This window comes from Mobula hypostoma, chromosome 15, assembly GCF_963921235.1.
Source record: "Mobula hypostoma chromosome 15, sMobHyp1.1, whole genome shotgun sequence".
Taxonomy (NCBI): domain Eukaryota; kingdom Metazoa; phylum Chordata; class Chondrichthyes; order Myliobatiformes; family Myliobatidae; genus Mobula; species Mobula hypostoma.
In genome coordinates this window covers 51,575,334-51,597,245 of record NC_086111.1, presented here as the reverse complement: position 1 = coordinate 51,597,245, position 21,912 = coordinate 51,575,334, and the positions used below count along the sequence as shown (strand labels likewise).

General features: G+C 38.2%; 1 protein-coding gene across 20 annotated transcripts in view; it reads left to right on the top strand.

The window, feature by feature from the left end:
• Positions 1–21,912, top strand: part of slmapa (sarcolemma associated protein a) — a 198,222-nt gene that overhangs the window by 159,720 nt on the left and 16,590 nt on the right. For all 20 annotated transcript variants that reach the window (XM_063068027.1, XM_063068026.1, XM_063068025.1 and 17 more), the window contains 3 exons: positions 6,903–7,028; positions 11,426–11,500; positions 11,872–12,192. In XM_063068027.1, coding sequence (XP_062924097.1) covers positions 6,903–7,028; positions 11,426–11,500; positions 11,872–12,192 — 522 coding nt within the window. The remainder of the gene's footprint in view (positions 1–6,902; positions 7,029–11,425; positions 11,501–11,871; positions 12,193–21,912) is intronic.

Sequence of the window (21,912 nt, the reverse complement as noted above, 5' to 3'; positions counted from 1 at the left end):
TGCTATCATTGACAGTAAAATCTAACTGCCTATAAAATCCAGTTATATGCAACAATTTGAGATCTGTGTATTGACATCTCCAATTTTCTCAATAGGGAGCTACTTCTTACAAAATGAAGTTCCAACTGAGATTTTGAAGAAATAAAACAAGTGATAAATACCGTAACAAGTGAAAATTGTTCAAGTTATTACACGAACTTAACAGTTGTAATTAGGCCAGATGGGAATAGTGGATCAAATGGGTTCAATGACATTGAGTCGGTATGAAGAAATGGAAAATCATTATTCCAGTCTCAGCACTATGAATTGTTTACTTGTAACATCCCTCTTTTTTTAATCGGTCAGTCTGTAATCTTTTTGTGTTTTTTTTCAGAACCAAATATTTGCTAAATGTGTTTATCTCAATTGACTTTTAGTCAAGATAACCTGTATGTCTTCTGTCTCTTGCAAACAATCTGACCTCAATTCAACCCCAAATCACAAATCAAAGTTTATACTGTACCTTACAGACATTTTTTGAGAATATATATGCATGTTATGGGTGGCAGCATAACTCAAGCATTATCAGGTGACTAATTTGTATTTAATTGTATATGTTTCCCCTTTCCAAAGTAAATATGTCGTAAGTTCATAAGTGAGCTTAGTTTTTTTAGGTTATCCTCGACTAGTTCTTCAACTATTAATGTCTTTACCGTTGGCAGTTAAATTCCAGTGGCCATCAAAATATTAAGTTTATTCATTTATGAAGATATGTATGTTTAAAAGCTACTTATTGCAATGGTGATATTTGTTATTATAACCACATAGTTTGTTTTGAAGTTTTGTTGTGTACTCTTCTGTTTTTTAAAACAAGGATTACTTTCTTTGCCAAGTACTTGAACCTAATGAGCTTGAAATTCCTGCCAACAGAAAAAAAATCGTATATATTTCATTGGTTTAATGCAGAGCTGTGTAGTCGGTTTAATGAAGAGCTGTGTAGTCTCTCTGTAAGATTAACTATAACAACTTATCTTTGATTGCTTCCATTTCAGACAATCTTTGTTGGAATGTTTTAACTTATTATAACATTTTCAAACCAAATGTCCAAAAGCCTATTTTAAATTCACAAGCAGATAGAAAATATGTTGGATATTCAGATTTTAAAATGAAAATCAGATGGAAAAACATCAGCAACATATGCATTTTGTTTTGTAATGAATGAAATGCTTCCAAGCTATTTTACCTGTTTTGCAAATGGCGCGTGGTTTAACAAATATATTAAACTGCTTAGAACCACTTGTAGAAGAAAACCAATTCATCATAAGCCTGTCACTTTTAGACTGCCTTCCTTTAAAGCAAATACAGAAGGTACTGCAGTTGCTGGAAATCTAGAGCAATACCCACAATGTGCTGGAAGAGCACATTCATAGATATATAGGTGCTACCTGACCTGCTGAGATCTTCCAGCACATTGTGTATAATGCCTTCCTTTAAAAGTTGTGCAACTTTCTGTTAGACAGCATGGTCAAGCAAGGTGATCCTCTACAACATCAATGTCTCTTTTTGACTGCACGACTCCACCAATTGGAGTTTACTTCCATTCTGACTGCCAGCTGTGTTCTACCACAGTTGTCAACCCAGTATCTAGGTTCAACATTCAAACGCAGGGCAAAGAGCATGCTTAAATATTTGAAATTTTAAGGGAATTATTACAAGGAATATTTTTCATTCTTGGGAAAATAAAAATGAGCCCACTGCACTATTTGAAATGCAGGTAAATTTTCAGGGTGTCCCAGTAAAACTTGAGACCTGAACGATCACATGCAAAACATACTTGTTTGTAAAACCAGTTTCATATAAATTTGTTTGTACTAAGTGCATTTTAAAATTCATTAGTACAAGTAATTTAGGTGCCCATATTACAAATGTTTGTATTTTGGAGATTCAAGTTTTCCTGTTCTCCCTTTTATAACATTTAGTCCAGCTGCCATCATCAAATGAATCTGTGTATCACCAGTCTTTGCTCCATTGCCTCTGGTTTTTATCTTTCGAAGTTCCTGTCTATCCCCAGTACTTCCAACCTGCAAGGAAATCTTAATAGAATTGTACTGGACTTTGGTGAGACTACATGTGAGATAATGTGTAATTTTGGTCTCAATGTTGAGAAAAGCTATCCTTCCTGGGAATTGAATTGACTTTATATCTTAGATCCTTCACATACGTGAGTCGTAAAAATCTTTGCACTACGTCTCCGTCTAAATGTGCAATGTGCAATCATAGTAATTTATAATAAATAGAACAGTCAATGTAACATAGAAATACACTCAGATCAGCGTGAGTTAAACAGTCTGATGGCCTGGTGGAAGGAGCTATCCCAGACCCTGTTGGTCCTGGCTTTCATGCTGCAGTACCGCTTCCTGGATGGTAGCAGCTGGAATAGATCGTGGTTGGGGTGACTCGGGTCTCCAATGATCCTTTGGGCTCTTTTCTCACACCTGCCTTTGTAAATGTCCTGAATCATGGGAAGTTCACAACTACAGTTGCGCTAGGCTGTCCACACCACTATCTGCAGTATCTTGCAACTAAGGGAGGTACTGTTCCCACACCAGGCAGTGATGCAGCCAGTCAGGATGCTCTCAATTGTGCCCCTGCGGAAAGTTCTTAGGATTTGAGGGCCCATACCTAACTCAACCGTCTGAGGTGAAAGAGGTGCTGTTGTGCCTTTTTCATCACAGCTGATGTGTACAGACCATGTGAGGTCCCCGATGATGTGGATGCCGAGGAGCTTAAAGCTGTTTACCCTCTTAACCCCAGATCCATTGATGTCAATAGGGGCTAGCCCGTCTCCATTCCTCCTGTAATCCACAACCAGCTCCTTTGTTTTTGCGACATTGAGGGAGAGGTTGTTTTCCTGACACCACTGTGTCAGAGAGATGATTTCTTCCCTGTAGGCCACTTCGTTATTGTTTGAGATTAGGACAATCAATGTAGTGTCATCGGCAAATTTAATTAGCAGATTGGAAGCTATGGGTGGCGACACAGTCATGGGTATACAGGGAGTAAAGGAGGGGACTTGGTGCACAGCCCTGAGGAGCTCCTGTGTTGAGAGTCAGAGGAGTGGAGGTGAGGGAGCCCACTCTTACCACCTGCCGGCGATCTGATGGGAAGACTAGGGTCCAGCTGCACAAGGCCGAGGTCTCTGAGCTTCCAAGATTTTAAGGATTAAGTATAAGATGTCTATAAGGATTTTTAGCAGATTTTTTTTTACAGTCTGTTGCTTTTCGACATGCAAACATCACTGTTGACAATATAACTTAAGAAACCAAGCAAATCGAAGCCAAGTGGTGTAGGTGCTGATGCATTTTTAACAGCCTTTGAAATTCTTGGAATTTCAGGCAACTTAGGGAAGAAAAGACTTTAGAGTTAACATTTCATAGTTTCATAATAATTCAGTGCTGAAATAGACAATTTCATTTTAATTGATAACTCAAAGCTCAAAGTACATCTATTATCAAGGTATGTGTACAGTATGCAACCTTGAGATTTCATCTTCTTGTCGGCAGCCACAAAACAAAGAAATAAAATAGAATCCATTTAAAGAAAAAACTCACACAAGACCATCAAACTTGCAAAAAATAGAACGAATCATGTAAACAACAAAATGCAAACAAGTAACACAGAATGTTAAACATCAAACCACAGAATCCCCAAAAGTGGGTCCACAGCCACAAGCCGCTTAGACAAGTGAAGCCAGTCCAGGAGCTGATAGCCACAGCCACAGTCATAGATCCAGTTCCTCACCAAAGCGCCTCGATCAAATGGCACAAATAGTAAAGCACATTCAGCGCTATGGACATTAAACATCAAACCACAGCTGAAAGTGAGTCCACATCCACAAGCCACCAAGGTAATTGAACCTTGCAGCATGGAACCTACACCTCCTGCAACGGTGAGAGGGAGAGTGGTCAAACGCAGGCAAAAGGGCACTAAACACCCGCTCATCTTCATCAATTGTAATCTTGCTCAAAGCTTCAATCAGCACGAAGTAGTGGGGCATTCTGCCTTTAGGAATCAACATAGCCACTTGCAGGGACAGCCGTAGTTGCACTCCACGTGGAATCCCCCAGGAGATCGCAGAAGTGCCAGCTCATTCAGCCAGCCAAACAATACATTCTTAAAAGGGAAATTACAGGCTCCAATTGGTTGTAGTTCAGAAGGTTTATCTAGAAGTAGTTTTGTAAGCTGTCAGCAAGATGTAGCCATTGGTCACCGGTGCTATCTTGCCAGATTATAATTATTTGAATTGATTAGTATTTGAGTTTTGCCCAATGGAGCACTAATCATATTTATAAGTCAAACAATCAAAAATGTACCTATTTTACAAGTGAAATAAAGGAACTATCTTTTGTGCTAACTACTGAGAAAAAGGTATGATGGGAAGAAATGTCCTTTACCAGTATTACTTAACCTCAGAGTATAAATATGTCTTTCTACTGATAATACCATGGTGCACAATGAGTGCTCCAGTTCTATTGTCATTTAGATGCTTGCCAACTTTAAAATTTTACAAGTATTATGTAAACATTATTCATGAATTGTATTTTTAAGAAAGATTGGTTAAGGTTTTACTATGCATTTAAATATTCTGGCACGTGTTTGGATTGTGAATAAATTTACTAATTTGGCCCATGAGTAGGAATAGACAGCAACACCTCTGCCACAATTATTTTCAACACCTACACCTCACAAGGCTGTGGTCTCAGCCCCTTACCCTGCTTTCTGTACAGTCACTAACTCCATGTACAAGTTTGCAAATGCTACCATTGTAGTGGGCAGTATCTCAAATAATGACTCGTCAGTGTAAAGGGAGGAGATAGAGAGCCTAGTGACATGGTGTCGTGACAACAACCTTTCCTTCAACGTCATCAGAACAAGAGCTGGTCATTGATTTTAGCGCAGTGTACATCAACATTGCAGAGGTGGAGAGTTTCAAGTTCCAAGGGGTGGGCTGTGCTGGTCCAACCACGTGGATGCCACTGCCAAGAAATCTCACCAGCATCTGTTCCCTCGGGCAGCAAAAAGAATTTGGCATGTCCCCTTTGACCCTCACTTATTTCTATTGATACACCTATCTGGATACATCACAGCTTGGTATGGCAACTGTTCTGCCCATGACTGCAAGAAACTGCAGGGAGCTATGGACAGAGCTTGGCACATCACAAAACCAACCTCCCTTCCACAGACTCTGTCTATATACTTCTCATTGTCTTGGTATTGATAAAACAGTCTGCATATTCAAAGATTCCACCTGCTCCAGACATATACTCATTTTTCCCCCCTCCTTCCCCGTTGGGCAGAAGGTACAAAAGCCTGAAAGCATGTATCACCAGGCTCAAAAACAACTTCTGCCCCATTGATATAAAACTATTGAATGTTTCCTCAGTAGGATAAAATGGATTCTTGACTTCATAATCTACCTCATTGTGACTTTGCACATTATTGTCTACCTGCACTGAACCTTCTTTGACTGTACCACTTTACTCTGCACTCTGTAGTTGTATTACCTCATTGCACTATTGTAATGATTTGATTTGTGTATAAGATAAGTTTTTCACTTGTACATACATAGAACAGTAATAACACAATTTACTGAATAATCAAAATGGATGTTAAATCAAAGTGCAGATAATGACAGTGTCAGAAAAGTGGTAAAAAGGAATAACTAAATAAGAATATATATGAAAACTGACTGGTGTTTAACTGATGTTGACAGGTGGCAGTACGAAAGAGGCAGCAGCAAATATTAGGAACCTGAGAAATTCCAGGATAAGAGTACAGTCGTTGCAAAAAGGACACTTCTACAGAAGTTTAACCTCCAAATATTTGGGTGAATCATGGGCAATTGAAAAGCGACCTCAGAGTAAACTGCAGAGTTGCAAACTTAGCTCCATCATGAGCACTAGCCTCTGAAGTAACCAGGACATCTTCAAGGAGCGATTCCTCAGAAGGTGGCATCCATCATTAAGGGCCATCACCCAGGCCATGCCTTGTTCTCATTGCACGACCTGGGTGATGGCAGAACGAGCTAAAGAAGCATGACTTATGCCAGTGTTATTAAATCTGATTGAGATTCAGCCAGATAATGGAAGATAGGTCAATTTAGGAGCATTTGGTGTTGCATCAAGTTTTGGAAGTTTGAATTTAATAAAGGCAGACAAGAGAAAATTGGAAAGCTTTACTCAATGTGGATTTGACTTTTTGTACTTATAAGAATGAATTAATCACAGAGAAAAGTAACAAGTACTGGAAGTAAAAAGTTAGGATGAATAGAATGGAAATTTGAAATAAAAATAGATGCTGAGGTTTCATTGTTAAGTTTCATGCATGACAGCAGTAAAAACTGTTAGAAGACATCTTAGCAAAAAGATGATTGCAGTCTAGTCTAAAAATTTTGTTTACTTTGAGGCATTAAGATAAACAATATTCTGTTGTAAATTTTCAAAGCACACTTCAGAATCAGCATACAGTTTATTGTCACTGATTTAATAATATAAAACTTTTGTTTACAGTAACAATATAGTATAGAGACATAAGATTGCTATAAATTACAAAATAGTGCAAAACAAAGTAGTGTTCATAGGTTCATGGACAGTTCAGAAATCTGATTGCAGAGGGGAAGAAACTGTTCCAAAATCATTGTGTGCGGGTCATACTATCAGCGTAAAGACTTAAAGTGCTCTTTTAAAGTAGAGAACTTTTATTTCTTTGAGCTGAGCAGATTTTCTGTTACACACAGCCAATATTGTTCATTTCTGTGCACTTAAGGTAGTTATCACCTGCTGATCTAGATTTTGACACTAAATATTCAGATTTTGACTAATTTTGAAAATGGGCCTCAGTGTTGACAAATTATGCATTTTCAGATGAACTGCGACGTGCCCATGCAGAAACTGGAGATTCTGAGCAAGAGATACAGCAACTGCAACAGGAGCTGAAGGGAGCACAGGATTTTGCCAGAACCAGCAAACAAAAGTGTCTTGAAGTACAAGGTGAACTCTATATTTGTGTTTTTCTTCAATGAACAGTGGCTTCCTTGAAAACAAGTACAGTGGATCATATTAACAGGGACACATCGGGACAGTGTATTTTAGCCGAGTTAAGCAGCTGCCCCAATGCCTGAGGTTTCAAGGAAATTGTTATAAAGGTATATGAATTACAAACTATCATTTAACTGAGTAACAATTAGGTATTTAAATGAAATACAGCACAAATTAGAACACTACCAATACTACTACAGTACTATAAAACTGTATGTTAGTTCCTAATAGTTATCGACAGAGGAATTCATCCAGCGTACGCTGACGTGTAGGGTAATTGTGACAGCTAGTCTCAAAAATTGTTGTGGCGTCTTGCAAGGAGCTGAAATTTTTAAAAGGCAAAACAAAAACCAAAATTGTCAAAAATCACTGTTTTTAAATTTGCGTACATCTGTCCAAATGGATGACATAACACAAGCACATACGACTGATCTGAAGGTAGATAAGTCACCTGGACCAGATGGTGTACACCCCAGGGTTTTGAAAGAGGTAGCTGAAGAGATTATGGAGGCAGTAGTAATGATCTTTCAAGAATCACTAGATTCTGGAATGGTTCCAGAAGACTTGCAAATTCCAAACGTCACTCCATTCTTCAAGAAGGGAGGGAAGCAGAAGAAAGGAATCTAAGGCCAGTTAGTCTGACTTCAGTGGTTGGGAAGATGTTGGAGTCAATTATTAAGGATAAAGTCTCAGGGGCTCAGAGGCACATGGTAAAATAGGCTGTAGTCAGTATGGTTTCCTCAAGGGAAAGTCTTGCCTAACAAATCTGTTGGAATTCTTTGAAGAAATAACAAGCAGGGTAGACAAAGGAGAATCGGTTAATATTGTGTACTTGGATTTTCAGAACTCTTTTGACATGGTACCATACATGAAGCTGCTTAACAACCTACGAGCCCATAGTATTACAGGAAAGATACTGGCATAGATATAGGAGTTGCTGATTGGCAGGAGACAAAAGAGTGAGAGCCTTTTCTAGCTGGTTGCTGGTGACTCGTGGGGTTCCACAGGGGGTCTGTGTTGGGACCGATTCTTTTTATGTTATATGTCAATGATTTGGATGATGCAACACACACAAAATGCTGGAGGAAGTCAGCAAACCAGCCAGCATCTATGGCGGTTTCAGCCTGAAACGTTGACTGTACTCCTGAAACGTTGACTGTACTTTTCCCATGAATGCTGCATGGCCTGCTGAGTTCCTCCAGCATTTTGTGTGTGTTGCTCAGATTTCCGGCATCTGCAGATTTTCTCTTGTTTGTGGATGATGCAATTGATGGCTTTGTTGCAAAGTTTGCAGAAATATAAAGATAATTGGAGGGGCAGGTAGTTTTGAGGAAGTAGAGGGGGTGCAGAAGGACTTGGACAGATTAGGAGAATAGGTAAATAAATGGCAGATGGAATATAGTGTCAGGAAGTGTATGGTCATGCACTTCAGTAGAAAAAATGAAATGCTTGACTATTAATGGAGAGAAAATACAAAAAGCTGACGCACAAGGAACTTGGGAGTGCTTGTGTGGGATTCCCTTAAGGTTAATTTGCAGGTTGAGTTTGGTGAGGAAGGCAAATGCATTCATTTCAAGAGGACTAGAATATAAAAGCAAGGATGTAATGTTGAAACTTTATAAAGCACTAGTGAGGCCTCATTTGGAGTATTGTGAGCAAGTTTGGGCTCCTATCTTAGAAAGGATGTACTGAAACTGGAGAGGGTTCAAAGGATGTTCACGAAAATGATTCCAGGATTGAATGGGTTGTCATATGAAGAGCATCTGATGGTTCTGGGCCTGTATCACTAGACTCAGAAGAACCTCGTTGAAACTTTTCGAATGATGAAAGGCCTTGGTAGAGTGGATATGGAGAGACTGTTTGCTATGGTGGGAGAGTCTAAGAATAGAGGGGTGTCCTTAGAACAGAGATGAGGAGGAATTTCTTTAGTCAGAGTCTGGTGAATCTGGAATTCTTTGCCACAGGCAGCTGTGGAGTCCAAGTCTTTACGTATATTTAGGGCAGAGGTTGATAGATTCTTGATTGGTCAGGGGATGAAGAGATACAGAGAGAAGGCAGGAGATTGGGACTGAAAGAAAAATGGGATCAGCCATGATGAAATGGCAGTGCAGACTCAATGGGCCAAATGGCCTAATTCTGCTCCTATCTTATAGATGCTATTTTAAAAACTATTCTCTCTAAGCACAGTGTAGTGTCTAACAGCCACACAAATATACACAACTGATGCTAGTTAGAAACTGTTTAGCAATAGTCTCCTGTTCCAATTAAGTGTTTCCAAATGAAGGAAGGGAACCACAGCTATTTTCTCTCAATTAGTTCTTTAAGAGGCTGTCCCAAATAAGCAGCTGCCCTGATTAACCGACGGCCCAATTAACTGAAGTCCACTGTTTCGTAATTTTTAGACCAGGCTGAGTGAAGCAGTGTCAAGAAGTTATTTAGTTTACTTGCATCAATGTTTACTAATTTGAAGTAAGACTGTCTTTTTTAATGTTTCGAATAAAACAAATTAAGCACTTGTTTATGGGAATTTGGGCATTGGGAGAAATCTACTATTCTTTGCCATAAACAGTTTTCATTTAGGTGTATTTAAAAGTTTTATTTTTTTTTTAAGTTTAACAATTTTTGTTAAGCTATTTGAAAAAATAAAGTATGTCATTAAGTCAGTATGATTGTTTTATTTTTCTACTTTCACTCATTTCCTGCACATTCTTAATGATTTGTGAGCAACGAATGAGAAAAGGTAGAAATCAAAATCTGTCTTCAGAAATTAAGTGACAGTCATTTTATTTATTTCAGAGGTACTAATTAAAGTAATAAGCTACAGAAAAAAATCTAAAACCACTTTAATATTCATTACAAAACCAAACTACTCATTCCAGAGGGTGAGGTTCCCACCAACTGTTGCTTGAATTATGTAGTTGAAATATTAAAATATGCTGTTTTATTGAAAGCAGTGAATATTGGGCAAGGCAAACTGAGATATTCCCTTTGTAACCTCTACCTTTCCCACTTCCCTGCAAATGGAAACATGTTTTATTTCTCGCTGCTACTTGTCTTGATGAAAGGATGTTGCTCTGAAATAGTATTCCCATTTTCCTCAGCACCAAAGCTGCCTAATGTGCAATTTCTGCTTTTCTTTACAATTTCCAAAATTTGCAGATTTTTATTTCTTTCGCTGTGAGTCCATATGTTGTGGGAACAGTTCAGTGATAGGGCGAGTGAAGTTATGCCCTGTGGTTCAGGAGCCTGAAAGTTGAGGGTTAATAACTGTTCCTGAACTTGGTGGTGTAGATCCTGAGGCCCCTGTGCCACCTTCCTGATGGCAGCAGTGAGCATATTTAAACACTTAATGATTAAAGATTAGCTTTATTTATCATATGTATGTTAAAATATAGTGAAATTCATTGTTTGCATCAACAACCAACACAGTCCAATGATGTGCTGAGCGCAGCTGTAAGTATCATCATGCTTCCAGTACCAACATAGCATGCCCACAATTTACTAACCCTAATCCGTACATCTTTTAGAATGTGGGAGGAAACAGAAGCACCCAGAGGAAACCCACGCAGTCACAGGGAGAACGTACAAAGCAATGAAAATTGAACCCCAATCTTCAAACAGCTGGCACTGCAAAGTGTTACATTAACCACTGAGCTACCATGCCACCCCCCTGCAAGAATATACTTGCCTTTAAACAGCTAATCGAAATAGTAGGATCATGGAATCTGAGATAGGGTTTTGTCCACAATTGGTAACAGAATCATGTTGAATCGGTGTACTTAATTTCTACTGTTCTGCAAATGAAGCTTTTGGCTTGGTAGTGTAAATACAGTGCAATGGTATGGAACTTCAGTCAATTAGCTCTTCAAACAGCCAATGTGATTTGCTAGAGTAACGGAGATCAAAGCTAAACTTTGTCCTTTGTTTAAAATTTTTCAATGCTAAATAATTAAACTCTTGGGTTCTTTCGTAGGTAAAAATTGCTACATTATAATTAGCAATTGAAATTACCCATGGATTACCTTCAGTTAAAGTGTAAGAATGTGCAATTGCAAAACTACTTCAACTAAAACTATTTATGTGGTTTATTTTGCATTGTATTCATTAAGCTTCATTTTCATTACAGCTTTGTATTATCTGCTGTTTTCATCTTTAGTTCTTCTCCAAAGTCATTCCTGTGCATTCTGTTGCAGCTTTCTCTTTCCTAAATGATAATATATCCTGATCATTTCTACTAATTGGATTATTGGATTCAGGTTGCCTCATGTAAAAACAATTCTACTGAAAGCAATGCTTCAAAAAGTGCGCTGTCAAACATAAAGTTTATCATGTACTTTGTCTCCTTACAGCACTTCTTGAAGAGGAAAGAAAGGCAAGTAAACAACAGGCAGAACTGTCAGCTAGGCAAATCCAAGCATTGCAAGGTATAAATTCACTCAAAGCTGTTTATGTTGAATTCACAAATCCATATTTATATTACCTGCTTTTTAGTTTGGGCAAATTCTGTCAGATCACTTTCAGTAATGTCCTATTTCTTCATATAAGATTCCCGTTTACTAATAATGCTATACATAAACCATATTTAACAGTAGAAAAGGTTGTACATCATGATACCTAGGAGGTCAAAGTTAAAATATTTTTAATAGAATTTAAAATCAATCTAAAGACTTCAATAATTAAAAACTTTTGAAATTTAAAGCATAAGTTTTTCTAGTACAGTATTTCAAACAAAGTGTGCATTTGCCTGCCACATTTCTTCATTCAAGCAAAAATAATTTTTATCTTCTATGTGCAGCTCAGCTCGATGATTTACAGAAGGATATTGAGATACTTCGAGAGGAGAAAGAGATGGAAATTATCAAGGCTCGTGATCAATTGGCAAGTACCCATGAAGAGATTATGGCTTTGCGACAGACAGCAGTGGAAGCAGCAACAGGGCGTGAAACTGACATTGCCATTCTCCAAGGGGAGTTACTCAAGGTGCACACTGAGCTTGAGCAGTGGAGGCAAACTGCCTCAGAGTATGAATCAGAAATCTTAAATCTTCAAACCAAGCTCCAGCTTCAGACCCAACAGCAAATGGATAAACAAAAAGGGGAAGCAATCCAATTACAAGGTGAGGGGAATGATACTTCATATGTAACCATGACCTTCATAAAATATTTTGGTGTTAGCCATCTAGTTGTAAGCAATAAACACAATTAATCGAAGCAGAAATGTGTTGTTTCAACCCTCAAGCTTTCTCTGCCATTCTGTTACCCGTTTGATCCTAAAGTTTCTTCCTTTCTCACTGTCACACTTGAAAAAAACAGACTGAGCACAGCCCCATGATATTTCATAAATTACAGTTCAGTCCTAACTGATGCTTTACATGCCTATGTTGAGAATTTACTCTACGGGCCATCTGCTCTGCCAATCCCTCCCATAATCTTTAATTTTCCAATATTACATCTCATTCTTCTAAAACTTGGCACAATATAGTGAACCTCTTCATGTGCTATACCCTTCCATGTGCAAATAATGATTTCTTTATTAATTATGAACTCTAAATGCATAGATTAGAATTGGCTCTGATGGTATACCATTGATTTCACATGTAGTAGATAAAATGTGTTAATTATGCTGCTGTAATGTATAGTATTTAATTTTGTTAAATTATTGGAAGAAAACAAATTAACTGATGTTTTTGTTTCCGTAACTAATCCATTGATTTAAAATCACATTGTACTACATTGTCATCAGTAGAGTACCTTATTAATGACCATTCTCAGAACACAGCAACAGGAGCAAATCATTCAGCTTCTAAAAAATTTCCAGCATTCACTTAAATTTAAATTGATCTGTTTACCAATTCCATTTCCTTCACCTTTGTTCCAATCTCTAACTCTATTTCTTCTTCCTAATTTTCAGTTGATACAATATCCACAACATTATGAGTTAGTAAATTCCAAATGTCTTCTATCTTTACATTGCAAATGTAACCCCTGATTTCACTTCACTGCTGCCTAATCTAAATTTTGTATTATGTTACATTATTCTAGATACCTTTCATCTGATAGGAGAAGATATGCATTTGCATATTGTCTCTCTTAGCCATGGGGTATATTAGAATGCACTGCAGTGAATAAAGTACCTTTGAAATGATTTCACATTACTAACATAAATCATGGCAGCCAATTTTATTTTGCAGCATTCTGCCTGAAAGAGCAGTATCTAAATTTTTAAGCAATTGTGTTTTAAGGGATAAATACGGTGCCTTGTAACAGTATTCAGCCCCGACCCTTTGTTTACATAAATTAATATTGAATCAAGGATTTTGATCAATTTTAATGAGAATTTTTATTTGTGAGTCACGTTCTCCTTTTTTATCCCACAGCAGAGCCCAAAAATACAGGGAAAATCTTAAAGCATGAAAAACTAAAAATTCAAAACCTGAAATATCGGCAGTTCAAAAGTATTCATCCCCATTTGCTCAGTACTTAATTGAACCATCTCTCGCAGCTATTACAGCCAGTAGTCTTTTTGGATAAGTCTCTATTAGCTTTGCACAATGTGATGGAGCATTCCTCCTTGCAAAATAGCTCAAGCTATGCCAGGTTAGCTAGGGAGCAGCAGTAGACAGCAGTTTTGAAGTCTTTCAAGAGATGGTCGATTGGGTTAAGTTCAGGGCTCTGGACCACTCAAAGACCAGATTTCTTCATTTGAAGCCACTCTGTGGTTGCTCTGGCAATGTACTTTGAGTCATTCTCCTACTGAAAGCTGAATATCCTCTCCAGTTTAAGCTTTCTGGCAGAGACTATCATTTTTATTCAGGATTTCTCTGTATTTAGCAACGTTCATCTTCCCATCACTCTTAACCATATTTCCAGTCCCTTCTGCTGAAAAGCATCCCTATTGCATGACGCTACCTCTACCATACTTTACAGAAGGGATGATGTTACCTGGCTGATGCACGGTATTAGATTATCACCACACATACCGCTTAGCGTTGAGGCCAAAATGTTCCATTTTAGTCTCATCCGACCACAATACCTTCTTCCACATTTTTACAGCATCTTCTAAGTAGCACTTTGCAAAGTCTTTACAAACAAGGATGTGGTTTTTTTTAAGCCAGCATTTTTACCTTGCCACTGTCCCATAAATACCGTTTACGTGCAAGGCCTTAGAGATTGTGGAGCCATGAACTTCATCTCCAGTTGCAGTACTGACCTCTGCAGCTCACTCAGGGTGACTGTTGGCTTCACAGCAGCCTGACCTAGTCAGTGGGGCTGTGGGTTCATGTTTTTTTCCACTTTTTCCAGGATGTACTGCACACAGCTCTGAGGTATATTCAATGCCTTTGAGGTGGTCTTGTACACTTCCCCAAATTTGTGCTTCTGTATAATCATTTCCCTGATTTGCCTTGAATGCTCTTTTGTCTTCACTTTGGATTGGTCTTTTGAAAATCTACCACACTGTTGGATCTTACAAAGAAAGGGGGAATTTCTTCAGAGCAAATTGGGTGAGTTGGTAAAATAATAATATCTTGCACCTGAGGAAAGTTAGCATAGTGATTACAAAGGCGATGTGTACTTCTTCAGCCTCACAAGTTTGGTTTTTAATTTTTAGTAAATTGTTAACAGGTTTTGGAATTTTTCTTCTGATTTGACATGATGCACAATGTTTTGAAGATTAGTTCAAAAAATCCCACTTCAATATATTTTAAGTTTAGAAAATGAAACAGTAAATTGTGGAAGTAGTTGTGGGGGCTGAATACTTTTTCAAGCCACTGTATTGACAGGAATACCAGGAACCGAAACGTCGACTATACCTCTTCCTAGAGATGCTACCTGGCCTGCTGCGTTCACCAGAAACTTTGATGTGTGTTGCTTGAATTTCCAGCATCTGCAGAATTCCTCGTGTTTGTGAATTAAACAGTCTGATGGCCTGGTGGAAGAAGCTGTCCCGGAGCCTGTTGGTTCTGGCTTTTATGCTGCGGTACCGTTTCCCAGATGGTAGCGGCTGAAAAAGTTTGTGGTTGGGGTGACTCCGGTCCCCAATGATCCTTCGGGCCCTTTTTACACACCTGTCTTTGTAAATGTCCTGAATAGAGGGAAGTTCATATCTACAGATGCGCTGGGCTGTCCGCACCACTCTCTGCAGAGTACTGCGAGTGAGGAAAGTACAGTTCCCATACCAGGCAGTGATGCAGCCAGTCTGGATGCCCTATAAAAAGTCCTTAGGCTTTAGAGGCCCATACCAAACTTCTTCGACCGTCTGAGCTGAAAGAGGCACTGTTGTGCCTTTTTCACCACACAGCCAGTATGTGCAGACCATATGAGATCCTCGGTGATGTTTATGCTGAGGAACTTAAAGCTGTTCACCCTCTCAACCCCAGATCGATTGATGTCTATAGGGACTAGCCTGTCTCCATTCCTCCTGCAGTCCACAACCAGCTCCTTATTTTTTGCGACATTGAGGGAGAGGTTGGAATTGAGTATCTCCAAAAGTGCAGTTCTTTAGTACTACACTGAAAATGTTGGCCAAGATGTTTTCAATGCATAGAGGGGAACTTGAACTCAAAATATTTTGACTTGGAAGTGTGAAAGGTTGACGTTGTGTCACAGATGTTTTGGCAAAACTGGGTTTACAATAAAATAGAGACTGGAATGGGCTATTGTGGTCCTCAAGATGACCCAGCCTTTCAGTGTGATCAAAGTTGATCTGCACAGGCCACCTCTGTTCTGTGCCAATGCTCCTTAATCCTGATCATTCTAAAATGTGTCTATTAAATACCCTAGTGATCTATTCTCTTGAGCCCTCCGTGGTTAGGAATTTCAGAGGCTCAGCACCTACTGCAAGAAAGAACTTTTAGCATAGTGGTTGGCATAATGCTGTTACAGCATTGGCTCCATTCCAATGTTACCTGGAAGGAGTTAGTACATTCTCTTCATGACTGCGTGGATTTCCTCCAACATTTCAAAGACATACGGGTTCATAGGTTAATTGGCTACAATAGGTGTAATTGGGTGGCACAATCTAGTTGGGTTTCGTTCAACCCTCAATATTCCAAACTCTCAAAGAAATCTTATGCATCTTGCCTTTCTATTTTAAATGCAAATTGTTATTGGTACTGTATGTTTGAGTATTCAGTTTTGGTCACCTTGCTCTTGGAAGGATGTTCACTACTACTATGTTCAGCAGAACAACACCAGCAAAAACAAAATGAAACTGGCCATCTTGGGAGGTCAGTCGCCCTCATTGTTCCTACCTGCACTCAATTCCAACTCCAGGACTCGTCACACCAGGGGCAAGAGGGTCACTAGCCCTTCTCCACAGGGCCCGCTGACCTGACATCTGTCCATGCTAGCCTTCGACTATGAAGCACTTCAACCTAGACTCTTGACGCTGACTTCATTAACTGCCCCTGGCATCTAACTCTCCCTCATTCCCTGTCCCTAACCCCTAATCTGTCCCCAAAACCATCCCAACAAACCTAAAATCTTTGACCCACAACCTTGACAGACATCGCATCTTGACTGGAATGACATTAAGCTGGAAAGGGTGCAAAAGAGATTTACAAGGATAGTGCCAGGACTTGAGGGACTTGAGTTATGGGAGAGAGGTTGAGTAGGTCGAGATTGTTTTCATCGGAGTGTAGGAGAAAGAGTGATGATTTTTAGGAGTGGGACCCATTGGTTAATGGTAGGGGTCCATGGCATAAAAAAGGTTTGGAACTGCTGCTTTAGAGGTATATAAAATTATAAGCAGCACAGATAGGTTCAATGTATGCAGTCTTTTTCCCAGGGTTTGAGAATCAAGAACTAGAAGACAGGTTGAAGATAAGAGGGGAGAAGATTATATGAATCTGAAGGGCAACTTTTAAACCTAGAAGGGTGGTCAATAAATGGAATGAGCTGCTAGAAAAGGTGTTTAAGGTGGGTACATTAACAAAATTTAGAAGGTTCTTGGACAAATGCATGATTAAGAGAAACTTAGAGGAATATTGTCCAAATGCAGGAAAATGACATCAGTTTAAATGGAAATTTTGGTCTAAATGTACCATTTGGGCTGAAAGGCTGTATTATTCTATGACTTAAGTTTTAAATCCACTTTTTGATATTTTCAGATTTTTTTCCCCTTTCTGTTCATTGTAAAAATTAATACAACACTCTAATTTTGAAGGCCTGTTATTTCTTTATTATTTGCTATTTCCTTCCTGCCCCTTCTTCTTTACTTCTCTTTTCTCTGTTTATCTGTTAGAAAAATGTGCCTTTATATATTTTCACATTTGTTCTTTTTATTGTTTTATTTATCGGCTTTATTGCTTTATAGCTCTCCCAGAATGCTGAATTGTCACTTGCCTTGCGTACGTAAGTTTGTTACCTGCTCTTGGCCAATGAATTGATGGATTTAAAAGATAAGAAAATTATTTATTAAATCTGTTGATTAATTAGTTCTTGAGACATTACTATTCAATCACAGAGTTGATTGAAACGAATAACTTCCCATTGCTAGTAAGGATTTTCTTTGCAATAAGCAATACAAATACAGGCAACAATTGGGACATTTCTCAGGCTACTTTCCTTTGCTTGTAAATGTGGCTTGAAGAAACAAAAGCTGATCTTAATTACCAAGTAATTTCACTGATTAAGGAAAGTTATGCCCCTAAATCACAAACAATTGATTCAGCGTTGCATTTTTTGTCCTTTTTTAGTCAGAAGTAACTCCTGTAGTTTTATTGCAAACTCCCCAGTGGCAGTTTATGCCAGAAATTACATCATCTGCTTTTTCACTCTCTGAACTACCAGCAGCTCAAGAATGCCTGTCATGTGGTTCCACCCAATAGAAGTTGTGAAAGCATAGAAAATATTTGGTGAAGCAAGAGCTCAGCACTTGGTGAAACATAGCAAAAGCGGCTCATAAAATGTGAAGAGTAAGCAGACTTTGAAGCTAAATTCCTGTACATTTAATTGAAAATTATCCAGCAAGAACTCTTCACATCAGAGCCAAAAAATCTAACATTGATGAAATTCCTACTTTTAGAAGTGTAGTTTATTGAACTAGAGCATAACCTTTTCCAATACACGCATTACAACTGAAACCACTTAAAGGATTTCACAAAATACGAACAAACTATAACCAATTTAAGACTATACAACTTAACATGCAGTTTTTGCAACGTTCTTTATCTCTGCAGCATTTATACAAGAAATATGCCTATTTCATCATTCTTGCTTCAGTATCCCACCTCCTTAGAATGCTATCCTACTCAGATATTATAACTTCTAATGAATTCTTTCATATATTTTTACATATTCTTTGTTCTTTCATGAGAACAAACTAAACTGAAAAATAGAAGCAGGAGCAGACCGCCTGGCTGATCATAGAGCTCAGTACCATTTCACTGTTCTGTCCCAATGTCCCTTAATTTCCTTAATATAGTACCAAATCTATCAATTTCTGTTCTGAGTAAATTCAGTGACCAAGTCACCATCACTGCAAAGATTGACCATTCTCAACATGAAGCAATTTCTCACTTCCTCCATCCTAAATGGCCAACTCATGTCCTGGGAATTTGACCAGCGTGGCTCCAGGGTGTTATATATGTGGAAAATATAGCCTGCCAACCAAAGAAAGATCCATTTATTCATAGTCTCTTCTTTCTGCCTGATAACCAATTCTCAGTCTATTATCAGTATACTACCCCAAAATTTGTTTATTTTATCAAAAAGCTTTGTGAGAATCCAAATAGACTACATCAAAGGAGGCGGAGGGTGACCGTATAGAGTAGGGCTTCCCAACTTTTTTTATGCCATTAAGCAAGGGGCCCATGGTCCTCAGTTGGGAACCCCTGTTACAGAAGTTTATAAAATCACAAGGGACATGGACACAGTCTTTTTCCCATGTAGGGGAATCTAAATCTAGAGGCATAGATTAATAGTAAGAGGGGAAAGAATTAAAGAGGTCCTGAGCAATATTCCCTCTAATTTTTAGCAGTCAGTGTGCGCAAAAAACTTATGTTGTGCAAATCTTTTTCCTGTGACAGAAGTATGTGTTTATGTAGGTTTACAAAATATTTGACAGAACTGCACAGAATAACAACAAAATAACATACATATTTAAGTCACTCAGTTATTTTTTTCTCTCTCCTGTCTTTGGCATTTACCCATTCTTTGTAAACTCTATCTAGACTAAGAACTTCCATCCAATTGATAGCTGAAACAATAGAAGCATCAAACGCCTGCAAATGAACTATTCCGCCAAAAAACATTTTATAAACAGTACAATCTTTAGATCTAAATTTGAAGTACAGAATGAGACATTTGTTGACAGATATGTCTGTGGTTTCATCTACTGCTGACGTGTGAAAATCTGCTGATGCTATTTCTTCAAACATGTCTTTCTGAACAATATAGTTGATAGTCTCCAGAAATTCAAACACATAATTTTTGCTTCGCCAGCTGTCTGGGAGTTGAACATACTTTTCCATATGTTCATTAATGTGTTGAACTGAATGTAAAGAGTTATTCATTTTAACAGCTAACAACACACTGCAGATAAGAACTTTGATCTCCTCTGGGTTTGATCGTTTTCGCTCTTGCTCATCTGCACTCAACCATAAAATGCATAGCACTCCTGTTGCCTGAGCTTTTGTACACCATCCAAATGCAAGTTACTTGCCAAATGACGTTTCAAAAAGTCAAGTTTCCAAATATCATCCCACTTCTTTCCACTAGCAAATTCTCCAGCAACTTTCACATCATGACAATACAAACAGATAACTCCAGTTTCCGAATCATACATAAATATTTCTCATAGCTGAACATTCATGACCTCATGAGCTTTCAGTGTAGCAATTTCTACTATTTTGTTAAGCCATTCCGCTTTAAGCAAATTTGCAGTTCTTTTGTGCTCCCCCCCTCGCTTCTTTTGAATTTGACATAGTGAATCAATTTTTTTTCAATAAGAACTTAGTAAGCTATCTACAGGATTTGAAACAGATCTTTGTAGACTTTACGATATGAACACTGTCTGCCAAGGATGGCTGCCGCCGTGATGCAGCTGTACAAACCGGAACAGGAAGGTGAGGTGACGTAAATTAGTGACGTGCATTGTGGTATTTGAAAAACGGACTAACTGGTTAACGGAAACATTCAGCTAAAAGATTATTTTCAATAAGTATAATTATTAATTACTACATTATTTTAGGTAACTAACCTTTTGTGCGCACATTAATTTCCTTTGTGCGCTGGTTGAAAAACGTGTGCACACACACGTGCACAGCTTAGAGGGAACATAGGTCCTGAGGGACACGTTTCTATTCAGAGTTGTGGGTATATGGAACAAGCCACCAGAAGAAGTGGTAGAAGCAGATAAAATTATGAGGCATTTGGACAGTTTCATGGACAGGAAATGTTTTGAGGGATGTGGACAGATGGGACTACCTTGTGAAGGCACCTTAGCAAGGACCGAAACATTGACCGTCCACTTCCCGCCATACATGCTGCCTGACCTGCTGAGTTCCTCCAGCATTTGTCCTATATCTGTGCTGTATGATTCTATGGCATCCCCTCCCCCAATCCATTCTACTAGTCAAATATGATTTCCTATTTATATATCCACGTTGACTCAACTGTCTTGTTATTCTTTTCAAGGTGTTTTGTTACTGAATCTTCAATATTTGATAGGATATGAAAGTGAATTGTAACAATTGCTAAGTAAAAGAGGAAGCAACTAATCTTAAATTTTAGTTATTAGTCTTCTATGAAGCAGCCCAGATAAACAAACTACTTATTTTTGCACAGATCCATAAAAATATGTTGGAAGAAATAAGTTGTTCTTGCTGATCAATTAAATAAAAGCTTCTATGTATTTCACAGATTTCATGCCCTCATTACATCCCTGATAACTAGGTAAATACCATCACACTCAGATACTACAAAGTGTAATGAGAAATTACTGCTTAATGAGTGCTGTTTGAAAGAATACATTTCTGGGAAAATTGCCTCTTTCTTCATTCACTTAAAGCAAAATCAAAGTATTTTTAATCATTTAGGTTAAAAATTATATTCTGTCTTCAAGTAAGATATATCATTATTGCTATCTATTGGGGCCTGCAACTATGTTATTCCTGAGCTAAATGGGTCTGGCAAGACTGAGGATTGGATATTTAGACTCCTCACTGCTTCTGGGGAAACTACAGTGGTCTATCATTATTTTACAGCAAAATTTAGCAAGGGGATAAGACTAAAATAATTGCTTGTGTGATATGTACTGTTTCATAGTTTACATTTTCCCCACAATAAAATGATCACGGACAGTTATGTACAGGTGGAGTATATATTTTTTCCCTTAATCCCTGCCATATATTTTTGTGTTAACTTGGTATAATGAGGTCCGTGAGTTGAGGACTCTACAGCTCAAGTTCTCAGTATTTACTATTTATTATTATTACTATGATTATTTTGCATTTGCACAGTCTGTCTTCTAGTTGTTCGTCAGCCTTTGTGTTAAGTTTTTCATTGATTCTATTGTATTTCATTATTCTACTGTGAATGCCTGAAAGAAAATGAATCTCAGGGTAGCATATGGAGACATTTATGTACTATGATAAAAAAATGTTCTTTTAACTTTTAGCAGCATGAAAACTCAAACTTAAGAGGCAAGTCCTGCTTGTCATCCAAACCAGTCACGGAGCTGGCTTGCAACTTTTAAGTTAGGCCCACCCAGCTTTTTCCTCAGTGCTAAAGTGGCTCAGTTCCACAGGTCAGGACAGTCAGGTATAAAATGTCCATTATAGTTCTCTGAATGTTGTTGCATTTTAAGAAAAGGGGAAGAAAGTTTTAAGCACTCA